General features: G+C 38.9%; 1 protein-coding gene across 1 annotated transcript in view; it reads left to right on the top strand.

The window, feature by feature from the left end:
- The window catches only part of cdh13 (cadherin 13, H-cadherin (heart)), a 303246-nt gene that overhangs the window by 213489 nt on the left and 71148 nt on the right, over positions 1-18609 (top strand). Inside the window, exon 8 of the mRNA XM_056387676.1 lies at positions 15506-15646. Coding sequence (XP_056243651.1) covers positions 15506-15646 — 141 coding nt within the window. The remainder of the gene's footprint in view (positions 1-15505; positions 15647-18609) is intronic.

Below are 18609 nucleotides of genomic sequence, written 5' to 3'. Positions count from 1 at the left end.
ACATCTCAAGAACCTGATGATTTCCAGAAGATTTCCAGAAAACTGCACTGTTTTGTTTATATAAGCATTTTTAAAACCAGAAGCATAGATAGCATAGCAGAATGGTCACAGTTGTAGGATAGTAAAGATGCGCAGACATTTCCCGGTGTGCTTGACTCAGGTGCAGTTAAATAAATATCTCTTTGACAGTCTGTCAATATGAACATAGCAAACAGAGGGTAAGGTAAGTGAAAAAGCTCAGTCAGTAAATCAAAATGTGGGATTCTAACAATTGAATTGAAAAGACAATGAGTAGAAAGTAGCAGGTAAGTACAGTAGGAAAAGAGAAAAATACAGACTCAGAATTTAAGAAACACGGGCAGCTTGTGCTTAGTCTGCACTTGGAATCGATGTGGATACATTTGTAATAATAAAAGTGTATCTGTTCTCTCAGACAGATGAGTGACAGATATCTGGTATATACTGTATAGAGATCATTGGCAGCTTGGATTGCCCCTTAGCCAATTCAAGTCAATACTTTCAAAAGTTACCATCTTGCTAGCTCGACGTTCTGTCTTTGTGTTTGTCAGGACAGTGTTCATTGCCAGGCACCGATCGTCACGTAGCCACAGTCAGCCAACAACGGTGTCTACAACATGACTGCTATGAGTCTCTCTCCATTGTGTAATGTTAGTAATTGTATAGTGAAGAGGGAAGAACATACAAACATTTCAAGAGTTTGAGCAAACATCTGATATAATTCCCTGTTGTGCACTACAGACAATTCCACATCAGTAAGTGCTACTTGATGTGGAATTGATGTGTGCTACCACTGATGTGTCTTCCTGTTTCTTGTACTCTGCCTATAGCTCTGTGGGAACGCAGCCACACTTGGCTCAGTTTGTTTGTGAAATGTTTCTGGACTTGGATAAAGGAAAAGGCAACCCGTTGAGAGTGTGTGTGTGCAGGTGTGTGTCTGTCTGTGTCTTTGTACAGATCTGAGACACAGACTTTGCCTGAAAGACTTTTAATGGGCTTACTTAAATTATGTCCATACATCTGGCTCTGCATGCAATTCTCTTTATGTCAGGTTATTAAGAACTCAGCTGAATTTGTTACAATATTAGACCAATGAGAATGTAATGGTTTGAAACAACAGCATGTGGACGTGGACAAGGAAGGCAATAAGCTATGACGTTTTATTTTATTATGAAGTTACAGTGAGGTTATGGAGATTAATGACCCTGGTTTTCTTCTGAACTTTTAGGCTTTGTGTGGGCTTCATTAATCAATATAAATGAATTTGTGATGGTTGTTGTGTGCGCTGGCGTTGTGTGTATTTTTTATTGTTATTTTTTTGTAAACTGGGGTCTTAGTTTTGTAGTTTTGCTAGTCCTATCATTGAAAAATCTCTTACTCACCAGCTTCAGTGTTGAGATAATGTTGCAGGGTCTCCACTAAACACACACTGTCAAAAACAGTGCATGGAACAAACACTTGGGTGCTTATACAAATTTTAAACAAGAATCCACTTTAATCACATTGGGTAATAAAAAAAAGAATTTGCAAACAGCCATTGAGTTTGCCAAGCTGCAACTGCTTTCAACCTGGATCTGTCTTACTGTAATTGTGCACACAAGCCGCATTTTAATGCCAAAGTCAGAGCTTTGTTTTGTAAAATCACTTCCCCATGCCTAATACGGTGGATAAAGTGTTACTCGAAACAAAAATCATAGTCAAAATTACAAGAAAGGAAGTCAGGTTAAAAAACGTATAATGTGACAGCTGAAAACAATCAGAACCGTAACCACAGACAGTACTTTGCTGAGAGACACAGCTTTTCGCATATTAGAATGTTAAGGGGCCACAGAAATGTACTGTATGTGTATATGCTGTAAAAATATACATATACGAAATTTCTTTAACAGCTTTCTCATTACAGTCTTCAACCTAACATTAGCTTTGTCAAAGTTGCCCAGTCCCGGTGTCCTACATTGGTTTATTCATTTTTTACATTTTCTTCAGGTGATGATGTTTCATTACCAGATAAATGAAATGACACAGGACAGATTTGTAATATTCTAACTACAAAAACACCTTAATTAAATGTCAGTTCAAACCTCTAACAAGTCTATAGTCTCTTGACCTCTTACTGTATCACACCAGCTCTGCTCCTTTACTGAAATCTGCGTACTCCCCTTATTGGGTCGGCACTCATTTAGGGAGAACCAATCAAATGAGTTCAGTTAGTGATTAATTCATCCTAATTGGTGGATGACGAGGAGTATTTGGAACTGCCGCCCCAGCAGGATGGCCCCGGCACCTCTACTCCCCAGCGAATGCCACCCCCGTTTGATCTGCACTAATCTAATTAACACTTTAACAGCAACACCTGGGCTCTTCACTGATAGATCCGTGGCTGCTGTTGTGTGCACACACAGACACTCAGACACAAACACACACATATGCACACATGCACACACATGCACGTGCATGCTTCACAGATGGGCCTTTGATGGCTCTGATGGTGGCAGGCGCAGGATGGTGATTGCACCTAACTCAAACACTCTCACAGAAACACATAATGTGACAGTCGTGCACTTCTGCACACACACGCACAGAATGCATGTGCTTTTAGTGTGGGAGTATGTGGTATTAGGTGACTTTCTCAGTCCCCAATATACATGTAACTGCTGGCTAAATGACGCGATTAAACTGTGGTCTGATGGTGCACCTGATTAGATTAGCCTCAGCTTGTGCTTTCTGCTCCAACTCACCACAGCCTTGAACCCAACCTTGACCCCAATTAGACCCACACTCATCAGAGACGGAGCTGAGGGACAGCGGTGCTGCAGAAGCTTATCATCCTGCTACTAATTGGCCTGATGAGGCGTTATAAATATGGTCATCGCAAGCCCCCTTAATCAATACGTACAGTGTAAAAGTGAAAAAAAAAAAGGAAAGAGAAAAGAGCAGAGAGGAAGAGAGAGAGAGAGAGACAGAGAACAGATGTGCATTTTTATTGCTTTCTGTTTTATGGATCTAAGTCACACCAAACAATAATCAGCCCTCTTTAATCACCCTTAAATGTTTTAATATGGTCAATAAAATCATATTAAATCTTGCCCCATCATATCAGCACAGGTTACATATGGGTTGGTGGTTGATCTGAATGGACCGAGACACCACAGCAAACTGGCTTCATGACGACTACTGCTGTCTGAATGCTGTCTGACTTTAGTGAATCAGCATCAGCTCAAGTTTGTGTGCACATACATCAAATTTTACTTTTTTATTTTGTGTTGCTCTCAGAGGTGTCTTATTGAAGATGGGGATTTAATTGGATGTTACTGATAGACAACTAACACACCTTTAAACCAAGTCCCCAACTTCTCTTAAAGGAGCAAAAGAGCCTGCAGAGAAAACTGAAAATGACATTAACATTAATTTGATAAAAAATGTAATGCAATTCTGTGTAATTCTGTAGTTTATCTGTGATGTGTATGGAACCACAATTGTAGACTCCTTTGTCTCTCTGAATGGAGACAACCGGAGATTAACCTGTGGCTGTTTCATTAACTGTAGGTCCAGTGCAGATTGAATACATCTGCGGTAGCCCCGAGTCACTTCCTGTTTATAAGGAAACAGTTTAAAAAGATACACACAGTAGCAAGTTATTTAGGTTGTGTACATCCCATTCTGTAAAAGCAGTGAAACAAGGCTCTAAATAAAGTATTTATATAAAGCTTTCAGACAAGCTTTATTAGTTCCAGTTCAGGTTATTGACTAAAAGTAAAACGTGTAATTTAAGTGTCGCTGAAGTAACTTGATTTTTAGTCCGAGATGTGTCGGTTACTGCATCTCACAAGCAACTGAGTTACAGCTTCTGTTGTTTACACTGATTTATGAAATAAACAAAGCGCATCTAGTCAGCGCTGCAGTCCTGACAATAAAAAAAGCCTCAGTGATGAGAGAGAAGGCAAGACTTATTCAAAACAGTTGGACGACAAACAACAGCTCAGCTGTAATTCTCCACAATGTGTTAGACAACACAACTCATCAAATGTTGAAGCAGATGGGCTGCAGCACGTGAAATTTAAACTCCTGCCACAAGAGCGAGATGAGAAAGGTGGAGCACATTAACAGTAAAGTGGATGTTTTATGAGTGAAAAAACAGCACAAGGTAGGATCTTGTTTCTCGTTTGACTCGATGATAAAAGTGTCATGATTTGAGTTTATCTGTAACATAAAGGTTCATTACCGAATTTGCAACGATCACAGTTAAATTTTTAAAAAAAAAGAGCATTCTTTGTTATTATTTATAAAGAGTTTAACACTCGAAACCTCTTGTACTCTGACTCATCAGGACCGTGTGGGTCTGGTTCTATCACATTTGATTAATATTGCACTGGAAACATGAGCAAATCCCACAACTATGATCATTTAGACCATCCTTCGAAGAAGTTTGACAGTGGGAGGAGGACTTTAACACAGGAGACTATGTTGAGAATGTTGTTTTTATGTTTTTTTAATGGATTTAATCAATATATTTGCCATTTTATTTTGAGGACTTTTTGAAATAACCGAAACCTCCAACATAGGCCAAAAATTGTTGGGTTTTTTTTGGGGCCGCATAGCTTATAGTGTGTTGCTGTTTGAGAAAAAAGGGTTTCAGCTGCTGCTGATTAAAGTATAATGGTTTGTTGGATGTTTTTCTACCAGCATGAGATGCCTTTGTCTGGGGAAAATTTCCTTTAATTTTGGTCTCATCTTGGTCTTGGACACTCTTCAGTCCGCACATTTACTTTCTTGGTATAAGAAAAAACACGGCTGTATGCTATGTGTTTCTTGCCATATGGTTCTGAGTGATTCTTCCTTTGCAGTTCAAATATCCAAATCCATTCATCCATCCATCCTTTCATTCATTCTACCCGCTTTGTCCTTGTCAGGGTCGCAAGGGACTGGAAACCATCCCAGCATACATTTGGCTTAAGCCAAGAAAATACGGTCAGAGCTGGCAGTCAAACACAAGGCATTTATTGTATGTATATTTCAGGGTAGTAATGAGATCAAAGTTAACCCTGCCCAGAGATTTGCCCTGTATTTGGAGTTAACATGCTTGTGTTGCCAGAGTTGCCCATTGACAGGGACTGGTGTGAGGGAGATGGATAATTTCAGCAGGAAAATGTACCATCTCAGTGAACATCTGTCATATTCCATAGTTCCATATCCCAGCATAGCGCAGCACCTTCTTTTCACAGGCTGGGATGTTGGCAGAATGCACGTGTGGTTACATAATCTGGAGGAATTTACAGTGTGTTGTTACTGAATCAGCATGGATCATATTCATTGTGGATCATTTCCGGCACCCTGTTCAGTACATGCCTTGAGGAATCTGTGCTGTTCTCTAGGCAAAAGGGAATCCAGCTGCATGTATCTACAGAATAAAAAAAGGGGGAAAAGAGTATAAAGATATATAATCTGACAAAAACAAATCCTTGCAACTGTAGTCACAAAATCTTAGGTTAGAAGAGTGTGCACAAAGGAGGGGAAGAGATGAATCAGATAGCAGAAAGGAAAAGAAAGAAATATAGAACCACAGAGCCTACTTGACAGTCCTTTGAGCATCAGCTGTGGGGGAAAATTGGGACTTGTTTCACTTGAATGCATGTTGAATTGTTCTCTGTTTTGTAGAGTTTCTCTCCAGCTGAATCATTTGAACTATTCATTTTGTTCTCTGTAGAGAAGAGCTAGATTTATGGTAGCCTGACACTTATACTTGTATTTACTGTGTGCATAGATCTCTTGTTGTAGTAAACCATACAGTCTGTATTCTTGCCACAATGGCTCATTAAATTTCTTTCATTTTGTGTGTGATGCTCTGTGTTGTGACCATATGCAACTACATTGACTAGCAAACCACTAGAGGAAAACACTGCAAACTATACTCTCATTAAATCTAACAACGATACAATTAAATTTTAATTGTTTGCTCAAAGAATCTTAATTAAATATGATTTTTCTAACCACAAGCTCAAATCTCACATCCATTTTTAAAAAGCAAAGAAAATTCAGTCAACAAATATTAGACATTTAAGGTGAAGGCACTAATTCAAAGGACTTATTATTCATTTTAGTATTATTATTATTATTATTATTATTATTATTAATGCAAAACTTAACCTTTACATTTCAGCATTTCAGTTTCAAAACTGATCTCAGCTGTGTAAACAGATCTCAGTAAAATGTTTCAGTGAAAAGATTCAAACAACTTGAAGTTTAGGGTTTTATATCCTTTGTGTTGGCCTTCAGCATTTCCAATAAGATTTGTATTTTTATATCCCTACCACAAACAAGCAAAGCTACCTGGGGTGTTATTTTCACACTTCAAGCAGAAAGTGCAATATATTTTGTGTTTTCAAGTTTCCTACCCACGTGTGCTCAAGGAGGTCATTTTGAAAAGTGGGCTTTACTACGGAGGAGGAGAGAGTGCATAAAACTGGAGGAAGAGTCATTTTGTGAAGATACACAGTGACTGTTTCCTCTGATATCTCCATAGAACCACTAAATGGATACCCCCAGTGTTCTTGATTACATGGCAGACACTCCAAATACAGTTAAATCATATTTCAAACTGCAGCTGAAGCCAAAGACTAGAACCAAAACAGGTAACTAGGCAGCCAAACAGGCATCTCCACTCTCTATGGAAGAGGTTAAGTCTGACTGTGTCTGCTGCAGAGGTCTGGTATTCCTGTTGAAAGAGTACCCTTGCCACAATGATTTTTTTTTTCTGGGCTAGAGTTTTATTAGAAGAGATGGCCAAGGGAGCATAGCTGCTGGTTGCATAGGAGCATGACTGTGAACCACACAGACCCAGGTGTGCTGCAAACATGCTGCAGGACACCTAAAGTCAACTGGACAGGACACTGTGTTTCTATTAGAGCAAGAGGAGGAACGTCAGCCAAGTTCATGCTTCTAAATCAATTGGTTTTCTATCTGTGCCAAACAGTGCAATTTTATTTTGCACATTTAGCCTGGCTTTTTTAGTGAGCATAAGCCATAGTCTCGCCCTAAATGCCAACACAACAAACTTTCATTTTCTAATTAAAATGATGAAATCAACAACAGACTCCAAACCTGCCTGTTTGTGTCACTTGACTGATTAGTGGACAAGCCTCAGTCAGATAAATCTTAACAGAATATCAGGAGGTACAAGAGATAAGGCGCAGGAGGATTTGTAGCTGTTAGTTTTACAGCACTACTCAACAAAATTTGAAGGCATTTAAGATGATTAACTTGTGTCTTTAAGCCTTGGGCTGGCTTCCTGAAAGAATATTAGAAATTGCACTTCAGTCAAATCCATGAAATTATATTTTAGTAATTTTGGATCTTGTCCCATTTACATATTTAATCTTCTACACAGTAAGATTTTATGGAAAATAGTACAATAATAATACCACACTACAGTAATATTTTAGCACCTTACAGTCACTATTGTGGAATGAGATGATACTGAGATTCCAGTGTAATCATGTCTTTCTTTATTTTCCTGGTAAGCCAGTTTTAAGTTGTACTGAGCCTACACACTTTTCCTGCTGCAAAACATAGTCTGATGATGTAGATATAAGAGAATCCTCAGATTCTTGATGCAAATGAAAGAGCATCATTTGAAAGTTGATGGCAGGTATAGAAGAAAAACTTTAAAGTTTATTCAACTAAATGCAATTTCTAAAGAAACAAGGTAAGTATATTAGCAGGCTCGCCAGCATATATATACATATAAGTCATGGTTGTCATGCCTCTGCGCTGGCGACAGCCGTGGCCAGAGGCATTATGTTTTCCGGTTATCCATCCCATCTCATCCCATTCTAGTGAACGTGATATCTCAGGAAAGCCGCGAGGGAAAGAAAGCCTTTCTTCAAATATGGTACAAACATTCACTTGGACTCAGGGATGAACTGATTAGATTTTGGTGGTCAAAGGTCAAGTTCACAGCGTCCTCACAAAACACATTTTTGGTCATAAATTCATATGGTAATTATGACAATTCTCTATATATGATAAAATGATCAAGGTCACCTTCACTGTGATATCATAATGTTATGCATAAACTCTTCTGGCCATTATTCAATGCTGTAACTCAGAAACAGAAGGGGAGATTGTGACCATATTTCCTGCAACTTCTCTGGTTGGTGGAGGTATATAGCCGTGGGGCAGTAATTGTAGTTTATTTTAATAATAATGAAAACAATGGTAACAATGAAGAAGGCTAGTATGGAATTCAGTCCTTACCCCTGTACACTTTCTTTTTAAAAAGGTCACTGGGAGCAGTCTTGCATGTTGTCTTTGTACTGACTCTGGTACAAAATGACTCTAACAGCAGCAAACACAGCTGTACAGGAATGTTTGTCAGCGTCACTGAAAAAATTGAAAGACCTTCCCAGGGACCTAACAACCAGCTATTATTGGCCACTGTGTGACATGCGACGCAGCCAACCTCTACTCTGCACAACGCCAAATCCTTCAATTTTTATCTGCTATTGCTATTGTAATTCTGGTTGTAGTTAATTATTAATCAGTTCCAAAATGATAGTATATTTTGAGACTGTATCAATATTCTGTTCTTCCCTGCTCAGGGTGGTGCCCCAAGGATAATAAGATATCAATTGAAGCAGTTATTTAAAGTTAATATTTGTTAATTTCTCATATGCCAATAATTGATAACCTACTAATGCCCAACATATTTGTCTGTTCAACATGCAGCAATTGTGTGTTAATAAAAAAGAAAGAAAAGCAACTGTTATTTACAATATTAGTATCCCAGAGAAGGTCTTAGGATTGAATCAGAGCTCTGTATTAAAACATTAATTTGGCATTTGAAAGTTCCCTTCATGTCTTCCAGTTAATGCTTCTACATCCGTTTAGTGCAGTACACACTGCCAGGCTCATTCTTCTGGTCAATTAACTATCCTCTCATTTGTATGCAGGGAGGTTAGTTATTAGTGATGGAGGCTGAAGTGAAGATAGCATGTGAATTTTTCCTATCAGATGTCAAGTAAACCCAATGCAGTCAATGATTCAGTTATATACTCTGTATGCTAAACACAGGTATAGTTTCTCCCACATATATTATTGTAGAACATCTCAATACAGAACTCAATAATTTATTGACAATATAACGTCACATTGAACATTTCAAAGCAAAATGCTGCATCATAGTCAGCAGAGACATGGTCAGTGTGAAGGGACATGCCTTAGGCTACTTGCAAGCCTGATGTTTGAAATGGAAATATAAAAAAATAAAAACACTGATAAAACCTTAATATCCATTTCAAAACAGTTTACATATTGAGAACATGTTAACAAATCATGTGTCAACCACATGAAAATATTCAAACTCTCCAATAATACAGGTGTGTAAATAAAATAGCACTCCTAACAGAAAATAATTTTTTAACATCAGGTGCAGACAGGGACCTCGGGCATTTCACAGTCGATAACCTTTTACTCTCTTCCTGTTCTACATATGTAAGACTTATAAAAATAATTAATGACCTGTCATTAATATTCCATGTAATATTTCTTTGAGTTCATTTCAAAGACTCTGTTCCAAAATGAAAACCTTGCAGTCCCTTGGAGTGACTTTTTTTGCACAGTGTAGAAGCTATCAATATCTTTTGAGTCAAATTGTACAGAAGGAAGGAGACGCAAAAAAGAATATATTAAACACTGTTATCAATGTGTCACCCTCCCACTGCCACCCCCGTATTTCTCTTGCTCTGTCCTCTGGGTGAATGCTAACCATGCTTAAGAGGTTGATGAAAGAAATAGATCACTTGCGTAGGTTGCAATGGCCCAGATAAGAGCCTCACGTGGCTGCCATCCTTCTGTAATTAACTATTGTCAAAGTGATTAATCATATGTCTATAGAGGTGGAGTGCAGGAGGCTGCCAGCCACCTGTGAGGTGGAAGTGGAGCTAAAATGTTCAAGCGAGCATTTTGAATCTAATTATTGGTAAAAATCACTGCATTAATACCTATGCACTACTAAATTAAACATGAAAGTCTGTCTTTTACACTGACAACACACTGTTTAACTTAGTGTCTTGAGTAAGTAAAGCTCATGTCAGCCGCTACCAACACCCACGTTCACACACTCGGACACGCCTGCTGTGCACCACAGAGTTGAGCCCCTCTAAAGTTAAAGTACTTAAAAGAAAAGTAAACCAGTGAACCCAGATTCCCACTTTACTGTAATTTGGTTTTACTCCAGTTGATCTGTGATCTGCATCTGTCTGAGTAACGCAGCCAGCTGCAGACAGCATGCCATTACCTAATGAGCTGTTTGCTCTACTGTCCAGCAATATGCCCCACTAAAAGTTGCTTTTGGAAAAGGGTCAGGGATAGTTAAGATCAAAGATGTGAAATTGAAAAAAAGTATAGCTGTTTGATGTAACATTCATTTCATGTTTGATATCAATCAAGATGATGATTTTTATGCTAATGGAGACAAAGCAATGGGGGCCCAGACTGAAGCTAGATTGAAACTGTACAAATTAGTAAATGTTAGCATGTTAACACAGTAAAGTTTTTGAACATTGTAAACATTACACCTGCTAAACATCAGCATTGTCATTGTAAGAATGTTAAATACGGACCATAGCATTTAGCTCAAAGCACTGCTGTGTCTAAGTTCATCTTGACAGAGCCACTAGTTTGGATGCAGAGTCTCTGTCTTGTTTGCAGCTGTCTCTGCTCTTGCTGAAGCGATGCTGATAGAGAACAGGTCAGTTGATGCTTTCAGTACTAAAGCTTCATGAATATTAGTGTAATGCTTCCTGCACATCACAGGGATGCATATGCAAATATCAGTGGGCTTTGACAATGATTGATGGAAACACCAGAAGAAATCATTTTGAGTGATGCATTTTACTAATGCAAAGTGAACTTGAGTATCATACTTTTTTTTTTTTTTTTTACATGTATATTCCCAAACAAAAGTCTGCCAAGAGTGAGAAACAGAAAATGGAACATATTTTTTAAGAGAGACCAGAGTCATTTTGGAGGCCCTTAGAACACAGTTTATTTGTCACATAATGAGAGTGTCTTTTCAGTGCCAAGAGAAAAGAAAATGTCTGCATTTTGGTAAAAATGAGCTGTGCACAAGGAAGAAAGGAAGAGAGGTAAAAAGATGAGGCAGATGAAGGCATAAAGGTAGAGGAACAGTGTTGTGCTTGCAGAAATACTGTCACCAGTGGGTTTTCATGTCTCCGGTGTCTGGATTTTTTTTTCTAAGCCTTTTTATGTCTGTCATTATTTCTCTAAGCATTTGAAGAGGCCTGTACAATAGCCAGTGGTTTGGTGCTGAGAGCAAGTACTAGTGAAGGGCCAGAAGAGAACAAAGAACCCTCTGGCAATTTGATTATAATATCACACCTATTCATAGAGTTAATATGGTGTCTCAGATGTCAGGCCGTTCTGTTTCACTTTCCCCTCACCATTCCTCTGTCTCTTGCTCTCATCCTCTTCTTTCTTTTTGCTTTGTGCTGAGGATCAGCCCTCACTCGAGGCGCTTTGATGAAATCCTTTCAAGACAGAATGTGACGGTCTGAAATGTCATTCTCAGATCAGATGTCTCTGAAACAAGGCCTGTCATATCATTTGGTATGCTCGACTTCATTAGCTCTTTGTTCAATTTCATGTCAGGTCTCACAAACACAATCGCTCTGGGAAATCTCTTGTGGCTTCCTGGTTTTTCTCCCACTTATGTTTTACAAAGAAAATTATCCCATACATTGGAAGGAAAGCAGTGCTATACTTCATGGGGATACAGTGACTTCTTCTGCTCTTACATTCTTCAGTTCCTCTGATGGTCCAAGAGTTGACCCTTAACTTTTCACCCTTCATCATCTTTTCATCTTTGCATCATGGTCAAGGTCAAATTTTTGATTTGTCCAATACTTTGGTTTATGACTAAATACCTGCAAAACTAATTGCATTGCCATCAGCTGCAGCTGTGCATAGTGCTAATTAATGAATGTTACCGTGCACCATACCTAACACGCTAAACTCAGATGGAACATGGTAAATAGACATCAGCATGTCTGCTTGACTTTTACTGTAATAATGTAGTCATTTTTATATAATATTTTTTATTACAACATTTTTATATAAATCCCACAGGAGAAATGGCCAAAAAGTACCATGCACTGTAAATGTAACTGTATTGCTGCTCACAAAAGTTGAATTAAGTGTTGCCAGACAAACTAACAAGGAGCTGAAAAATGAAAAGTCAGACTGAGTGGAGTGTCTCAATCAACAGTATACCAGCAGAAGTTTTCTGACACCTGGAGGGAAAATTCCCTGTTGATGTAACTCTAGCCCGGAGTGAATGTGAACATCTTTTCTTGGCCAGGTACTGCCAGGGAGTTTATAATTGAGTTGAGACTCAGGAAATACTCATTAAGACGTTGTCAGTCACCAGAGGAGGCCACGCTCAATGTGTTTAGACACCACTGAGACTGCAGGTATCCCAGAGCCCTGCTCTTCTCCAGCTGGAGGGCAAAAGTGTACGTTTGTGTGCAGGTTTGTGTGTGTGTGTGCACGCGCACGTGCGTGTGCGTGAGTGTGCGTACATTCATGTGTGATTGTGTGCATGGGTTTAATAAACTCACAGGTCCGTGGAGCACCATCTGCCTGCAGTGTTTGATTGAGCTGGAGCTGGTTATGAGGGACACCCCTGTCACTCATTATATTCAAATTGTTTCCTGTTTTAAGTTAATTTGACTTTCATGGGATTTTTATGTACAGATACATGTAGCATGCTGAAGTTCATGTAAATAATGTAAAGGAGCTCACCTATCTTACATTTAAAATTCCACTCTTGTACTCTTCCACTCAATGGATTGAAAATTAGTTTAGTAGACACAAGTTTTTGACCTGAAGCACATTATGTTGTTCCTGACCTCAATATGTCATTTCACTGAATATTCTACAGCTGATGTGATAATTAAAACGACCCTCAAGGTGTCTGACCATTGATCGTTTGAGCTCCCTTTGCCTGCCTCAGATGAAATTGATTAGAGCAATATCTATGATGAGAACAGGCAAACAGAGAAAACACACACATGCATATATGCATACACACAAACACAAACACACACACACACACATACACACACACACACACACACACACAAGCTGTGCTGACATTGGGTTCCAGAATTTGGTCCCCACCAAAGTGTTGGATCCCTCAAGTACAGTGGGTTCCCCCTTTTCTCACCCCATGAATTCAGTAAAACAAGGCCACACACACACACACACTGAGTAAAGCAGAGGATTTGTGTACAGCACGAGGTAACACTGGGTCATCAGTCTTCGTCAGTAAACTATCAATAAGATAGAGGCAGAGAAAGTCATGCAAACACACTGGTGGGTTTAGGGTAGACAGAGTGATTATAGTAAAACAAAAAGGATGACTGTTCTACACAATTCTAAATTTATAAATACTTTTCATCACTGCCAACTATGAGCTCGTACATGACTGAAAGCAAAATCATTTCACTAATACCTCTAATACCAATTTGCTCCTGGTCTTACTGTTTAAATGAAATTGTTTAATGCTGTAAACAAGACATGAAATTGAAAAGAATCTTTCACTAACTAACAAAACACTTTCACAAGGAGCTTGAACAGTCGTCCACATAGAACTACACTGTGAAACTGGCTCAGCTGGAGCAATAATTTAGTGGCCATCAGCTGGAACAGAAATGCCCTCCTATAGGCTTTTTAGTTAGTGTGTTAAACAAGGGCGTTCTCTTTATGACCTTAAAAAAACCTTATAAAATAAGATTTTTCGATGATCGGTGATGTGTTTTTTTTTTTGTTTTGTTTTGTTTTTCTAATTCAAAATCCAACTGCTACTGATGTGGATTTTCTTTTCTTAGTGTGTGTGTGTAAGTGTGTATTCCACTGTGTTAATGTGCATGGATCATCTCGCTCCTCTGTGTTTTGTAACAGGGGTGGATGAGACAAGTCGACATGCGCTCAAAGGTGAATCTACAATGCAGGAGAGAGCTCCAGCAGCATTTTCAGTGAGACAGATGGATGAAGTTTATTAAGCATGTGACAGTTAACACCCCCAGCAGGGAGAAAACACTGCAGTGGATAAATAAATGTTGGCTTTACCAGCCCCTGCCTCCTGTTATTTATATACAAGAGTCAACATTACTATTAGGTGTGAATTATGGCAGCAAATGATTATTGCTGCTATGATCATTATGAATGCCATCCTCTCACTGTATGTATAAGCTATATTTCTCCAATTGTTATAAAGATTGCAGATGCTCGAAGGCCAGTAAATGGATTACCTATCTTATTTGGAGCTTTGCAGTCAAGCTCCGGGAAAGCTTCTTTGTAATCAAGAGCAGATTCTCCTCCCTGGCTCGAACAGACGTGTAGAATGATTATATTTAATTTCTGTTGTATGCATGAAGTAACATGGGTTAAGTTAAGGCTTTATTATTTTTTCAAGTCATTCTTTCGTCTCCAATATTGAACCAGCAAATAAAAATGTGAAGTGTGAAGATTCTAAAAGGAAAGTTCGGAAATCTCAAGGCCCCTGTATGATCACTGTAATTTTACAGATCATGTTGAGGAAAATAGTTTGTCTTGATCTTCAGTGCCCCAAAGCATTGTGGAAGATGTGTGTTAAATCCAGCTCTGAGCTCTCGGGAATCTTTAAAATGGATGAGCGTAAACTTTGCATCGTATGCTTACACTTTGATCCCACACGGCATAGCTTTCGGGACACTTTTTCTTTCTTTTTTTACCACTCTATCTGTTCTTACAAGTATGAATTTAAAAATGTGGATTCCTGGCCTTTCCCTAGAGATGTGGCGAGTGTTTACCAGAGCTTTTAACATTCGTACGTGAACGTGAGAGCGCATATTTACAGTGTGGTGATTTTTTTTTTTTTCACCCTTATGCTGCCAGTTTGATAGTGGGCTCAAGCCTGTAGCAGACTGTTATTGGAGCTTTCAAGCTTTGTTAAAGGGTCTTACATTAATGTAGAACGTGACGGTAAGTGTTAGCTTTTGGTTTGAGTGGATTAATTTAATCACTCACACAGCTAATCATTCATCTAATAAGGATTTTTCCATGATTCGCTTCACAAATAGATTCTCTGGGATAAACTCTGTGACTTCCTTTAACTGTGTGTGTGAAAGAGCGAGAGAGATAGAAAGTCCTGCAGAAGCTGATATGATCTTGATTTTGTCTTTCACTCTGTTAAAGTGCTTGTACTTGCTAAGCCTTTGTGCTCATAATAATTTAATTTCTCATAATGTCTTCTTGGTAGCCTCCTCTCTAGTGTTACCTTCTCCATTATTCTTCTCATTTCTTTCTCATAAGACATGACACCACTATCCTTCCTTTATTTGCTTCATCTCTTTTTTCCATGTATATTCTGTGTTCATATCCTCATATCACTTTTTTAACTCTGCGCCACTGTGTGTTTATTCTCCAGACGCTGCCAACCACGACATATGAGTTGGAGATTGTGGCTAAGGACATGGCAGGAAGTGAGGTGGGCCTAACAGGAACAGCCACGGCTACCATCACCATCACAGACGAGAACGACCATGCCCCTGAGTTCACACATCCACTGGTGAGAAACATAACTTTTTTCCTCTCTATTTCTTTTGAGCAGTGTATTTTCTTTTTTATCCCCTTGTCACTCACACGTAGCCTCTACAGACATTATGTAAAAAAAATTGTGTTTGTTTACCCCTCCAGGGAAGTCAGAGGTCAGGGTAAGTTAAGAGTTATATATACTGCATTTCTTCAAGGACTTAGGACACATCAACAAAGCAGATATTTCCCAATAACAAGTTAAAACCAAGGTCTCCTGGTTAGGGACAGTTCTCTCACTAATGGAGGAATTGTTGAGGCATGTGGTGAGTCCTGTGAAGCTTTTTTAGTCTAAAATGTCAGTTCTACTTTAGTTTGCTTCATAAATGACATGGTAGTGAATATGACATTATGATTAGCAATTTTGTTGTTTGGTTTTGTTTGATTGTGGATAGCTTCTGGTCCCTGGTAGCACAGTTAAAAGTGAAGTTACATACAACAAACAAGAGGTCAAGCTCCACAATAATTAACATAAATTCTCAAATAACAGCCAGTATTCAAATAATATCCAGTAGTAATGAAAGCCAGATTGAAAAAAAAAAAAAAAAATTGAAAAATTGTGGATAGTGGTTGAATTTACCTGTGCAGTCATGGTTCACATGCCAAACTCAGAATAAAGTTAATTTTCCTTGCACTAATTTCACTAGCGCAACAACACAGTCATGTCATATTCACCAGTCTGCTGCTCTGTTTTTTTCCTTTGTAAAAGAAAAAGTTTTTCACTCAATAATTTGAATTGCTTCTACTTTGCAATTCTTTTGCTCAATATTAAACCACAGCCAAGACTTCTGGAGATGTTTTACATTCCAAGCCTTCCAGAGAAGAAAGGGACGATGCCATTTGAGCCCCCAAATGCTTTTAATGTGAAACACCTTTCCAGGAATTGTTAAGATTTGTTGCTTAACACTGAGTGATTAATGTGTCAATGTCAGTCTGACATGAGTTCAGATCAGAGAAGTTGCAAAATGTCTTTAAGAAATGGTAAAATATACCAGTAGAAAGAGAAAAAATAGCAATAAAGGTCTCTATTTTGAACCTTTTCTAAATTTTATATATTATTTTAAAAGGTCTATGCCTGGGTCAGGCTTTTCTAATACCCTGACCAGTTATGAAACCCAACCACCCCAACCAGAGCAGCGAACCACCAACTACACACACACAACAGTAGCTTACATGTATGAGGATGTAGGTTACCTGTGTGTGTGTGTGTGTGTGTGTGTGTGTGTGCGCGTGCGTGCGTGTGCGTGCGTGCGCGCGCGTGTGTGTGAGAGAGAGAGAGAGAGAAGGTGGAACCTGGACCTGTAATCCCAGGCTAGCCTTATGCACGCAAGTCAGAGAGCCTATAACACAAAGCCTGTTGCATGCAGTGCTTCTGTAAGTTATTTATAACGAAAGGCTGCTTTGTCATTTTTTTTTTACCCGATTAGCCCAAACCCATGATATTTACTAGTAGCTTATCCGAACATGCCCAGCCCACAGATTATAGGTGGACCTGCACAGCACTACTACATATTGTTGCATTGGCTGATGCAGACACTTTTTAACTCTTGGGATCGCTTGACAGATGAACTCACTATTTCAATCCTCAGCAAATATCACTGCACAGTCATACAACTAACTTTTTTGTCAAGTCACCTTCACTATGCTCAGTTGCCCCCACATTTCATGTACACATGCTTTCACCAACTCAAAGATGTAAAGAAAAAAAAAAAAATATATATATATATGTAAGTGGTGTCCTTTAGCTTTTTCATACATAAATATTTTTGTCTTTGTCTGCTAAAGGTCATGCTGAGTAAAAGTCCTGCACTTATCACAGGTAGCAATTTCAAAGGAAGTTTCCTGAAGCAGTGAGGAAGAGAACAATATGGCCCTGCTATTGCTTCTTTTACCTATGTCATTGACTCATTACTTATCAAACATATTTATAAAGGGTTGTTATTAAATATGACTGACAGGAAGACATTTGTGTTGTGCTTGCAGTGAGTACACTGAGCAGTACAGTGCAAATGGGGGAGAGAAAGGATGGGACATTTTTATTGATTTTTATTAAAAACAGAACTTTCTTCACTGTGCCTGGCTTGGGGTGGTTGTTCTTCTTACAAAACACCTCCCCAGCCTCAGAAAACATCATCTCACATGGCGCTGAGGATGCTGGTGAACATAAGAACTTCAGTGCCCTGTGGTACAGGTGAGGATACACAAGTTTTTGTGTATGGAGCGAATCCTCACTTTTCTATGCTACTACTACTCATGTTACTTCTACTCCTAATAATAAAAAATTCTCTGGTAAACTCTTGTACAAACTCTGCTACATTGACAAACCGTGAACCAACCTACCACCCTCAGCACCCTAAGTGCTGGGTGTCAAGGCCTTGAAACAGCGTGACGTGTTCCTGACAATGAGATGCCTCGAAGTGGCGCTTCATTTGGCCAACCCCTTCTTACACAGGACACGCCTTGGAGCCTTTGCTTCAAACCCCCCATCCCTAATCACAGGGTGTACATATGTGTGCAAAGAACATATGTGACATATAAGAACGCATCATGACCCCCGCATCTGAGTGATAGGGGTGCAGAGGCAAGATAAGGGAATCTGTGAGCAGGCGTGGGAGTAGATGTGTTGTGGTTCAGTGATGGTTTGTTTAGTCAGCAGTGCCTTGGGGCATTAGTGAAAAGCCAATAGACTAAACCGGTGCCTGCGAGTCACACTATAAAATAAAATGTACATGTACAAAACAACTGAAAATAGCACACAATAAGTTGTACCTATTGCCTGTTTGTGTCAACTCATGATGAATTTGTCAAAAGCTGCCACTATGGCTGTTTTCTTTTCCCTCTTCATCCCTCCTTCTCACCTCTGGAGGTGTGAAAGCAGGAAAAAAGAATGAGGTCCTGTAAAAAATAGATAAATAAAATTAAAATTAAAAAAAAGACTCT

The sequence above is a fragment of the Seriola aureovittata genome, chromosome 10 (assembly GCF_021018895.1).
Source record: "Seriola aureovittata isolate HTS-2021-v1 ecotype China chromosome 10, ASM2101889v1, whole genome shotgun sequence".
NCBI classification, from domain to species: Eukaryota; Metazoa; Chordata; class Actinopteri; order Carangiformes; family Carangidae; genus Seriola; species Seriola aureovittata.
Note: the sequence above shows the minus strand (reverse complement) of the source record. Positions and strands in the feature narration are given on the sequence as shown.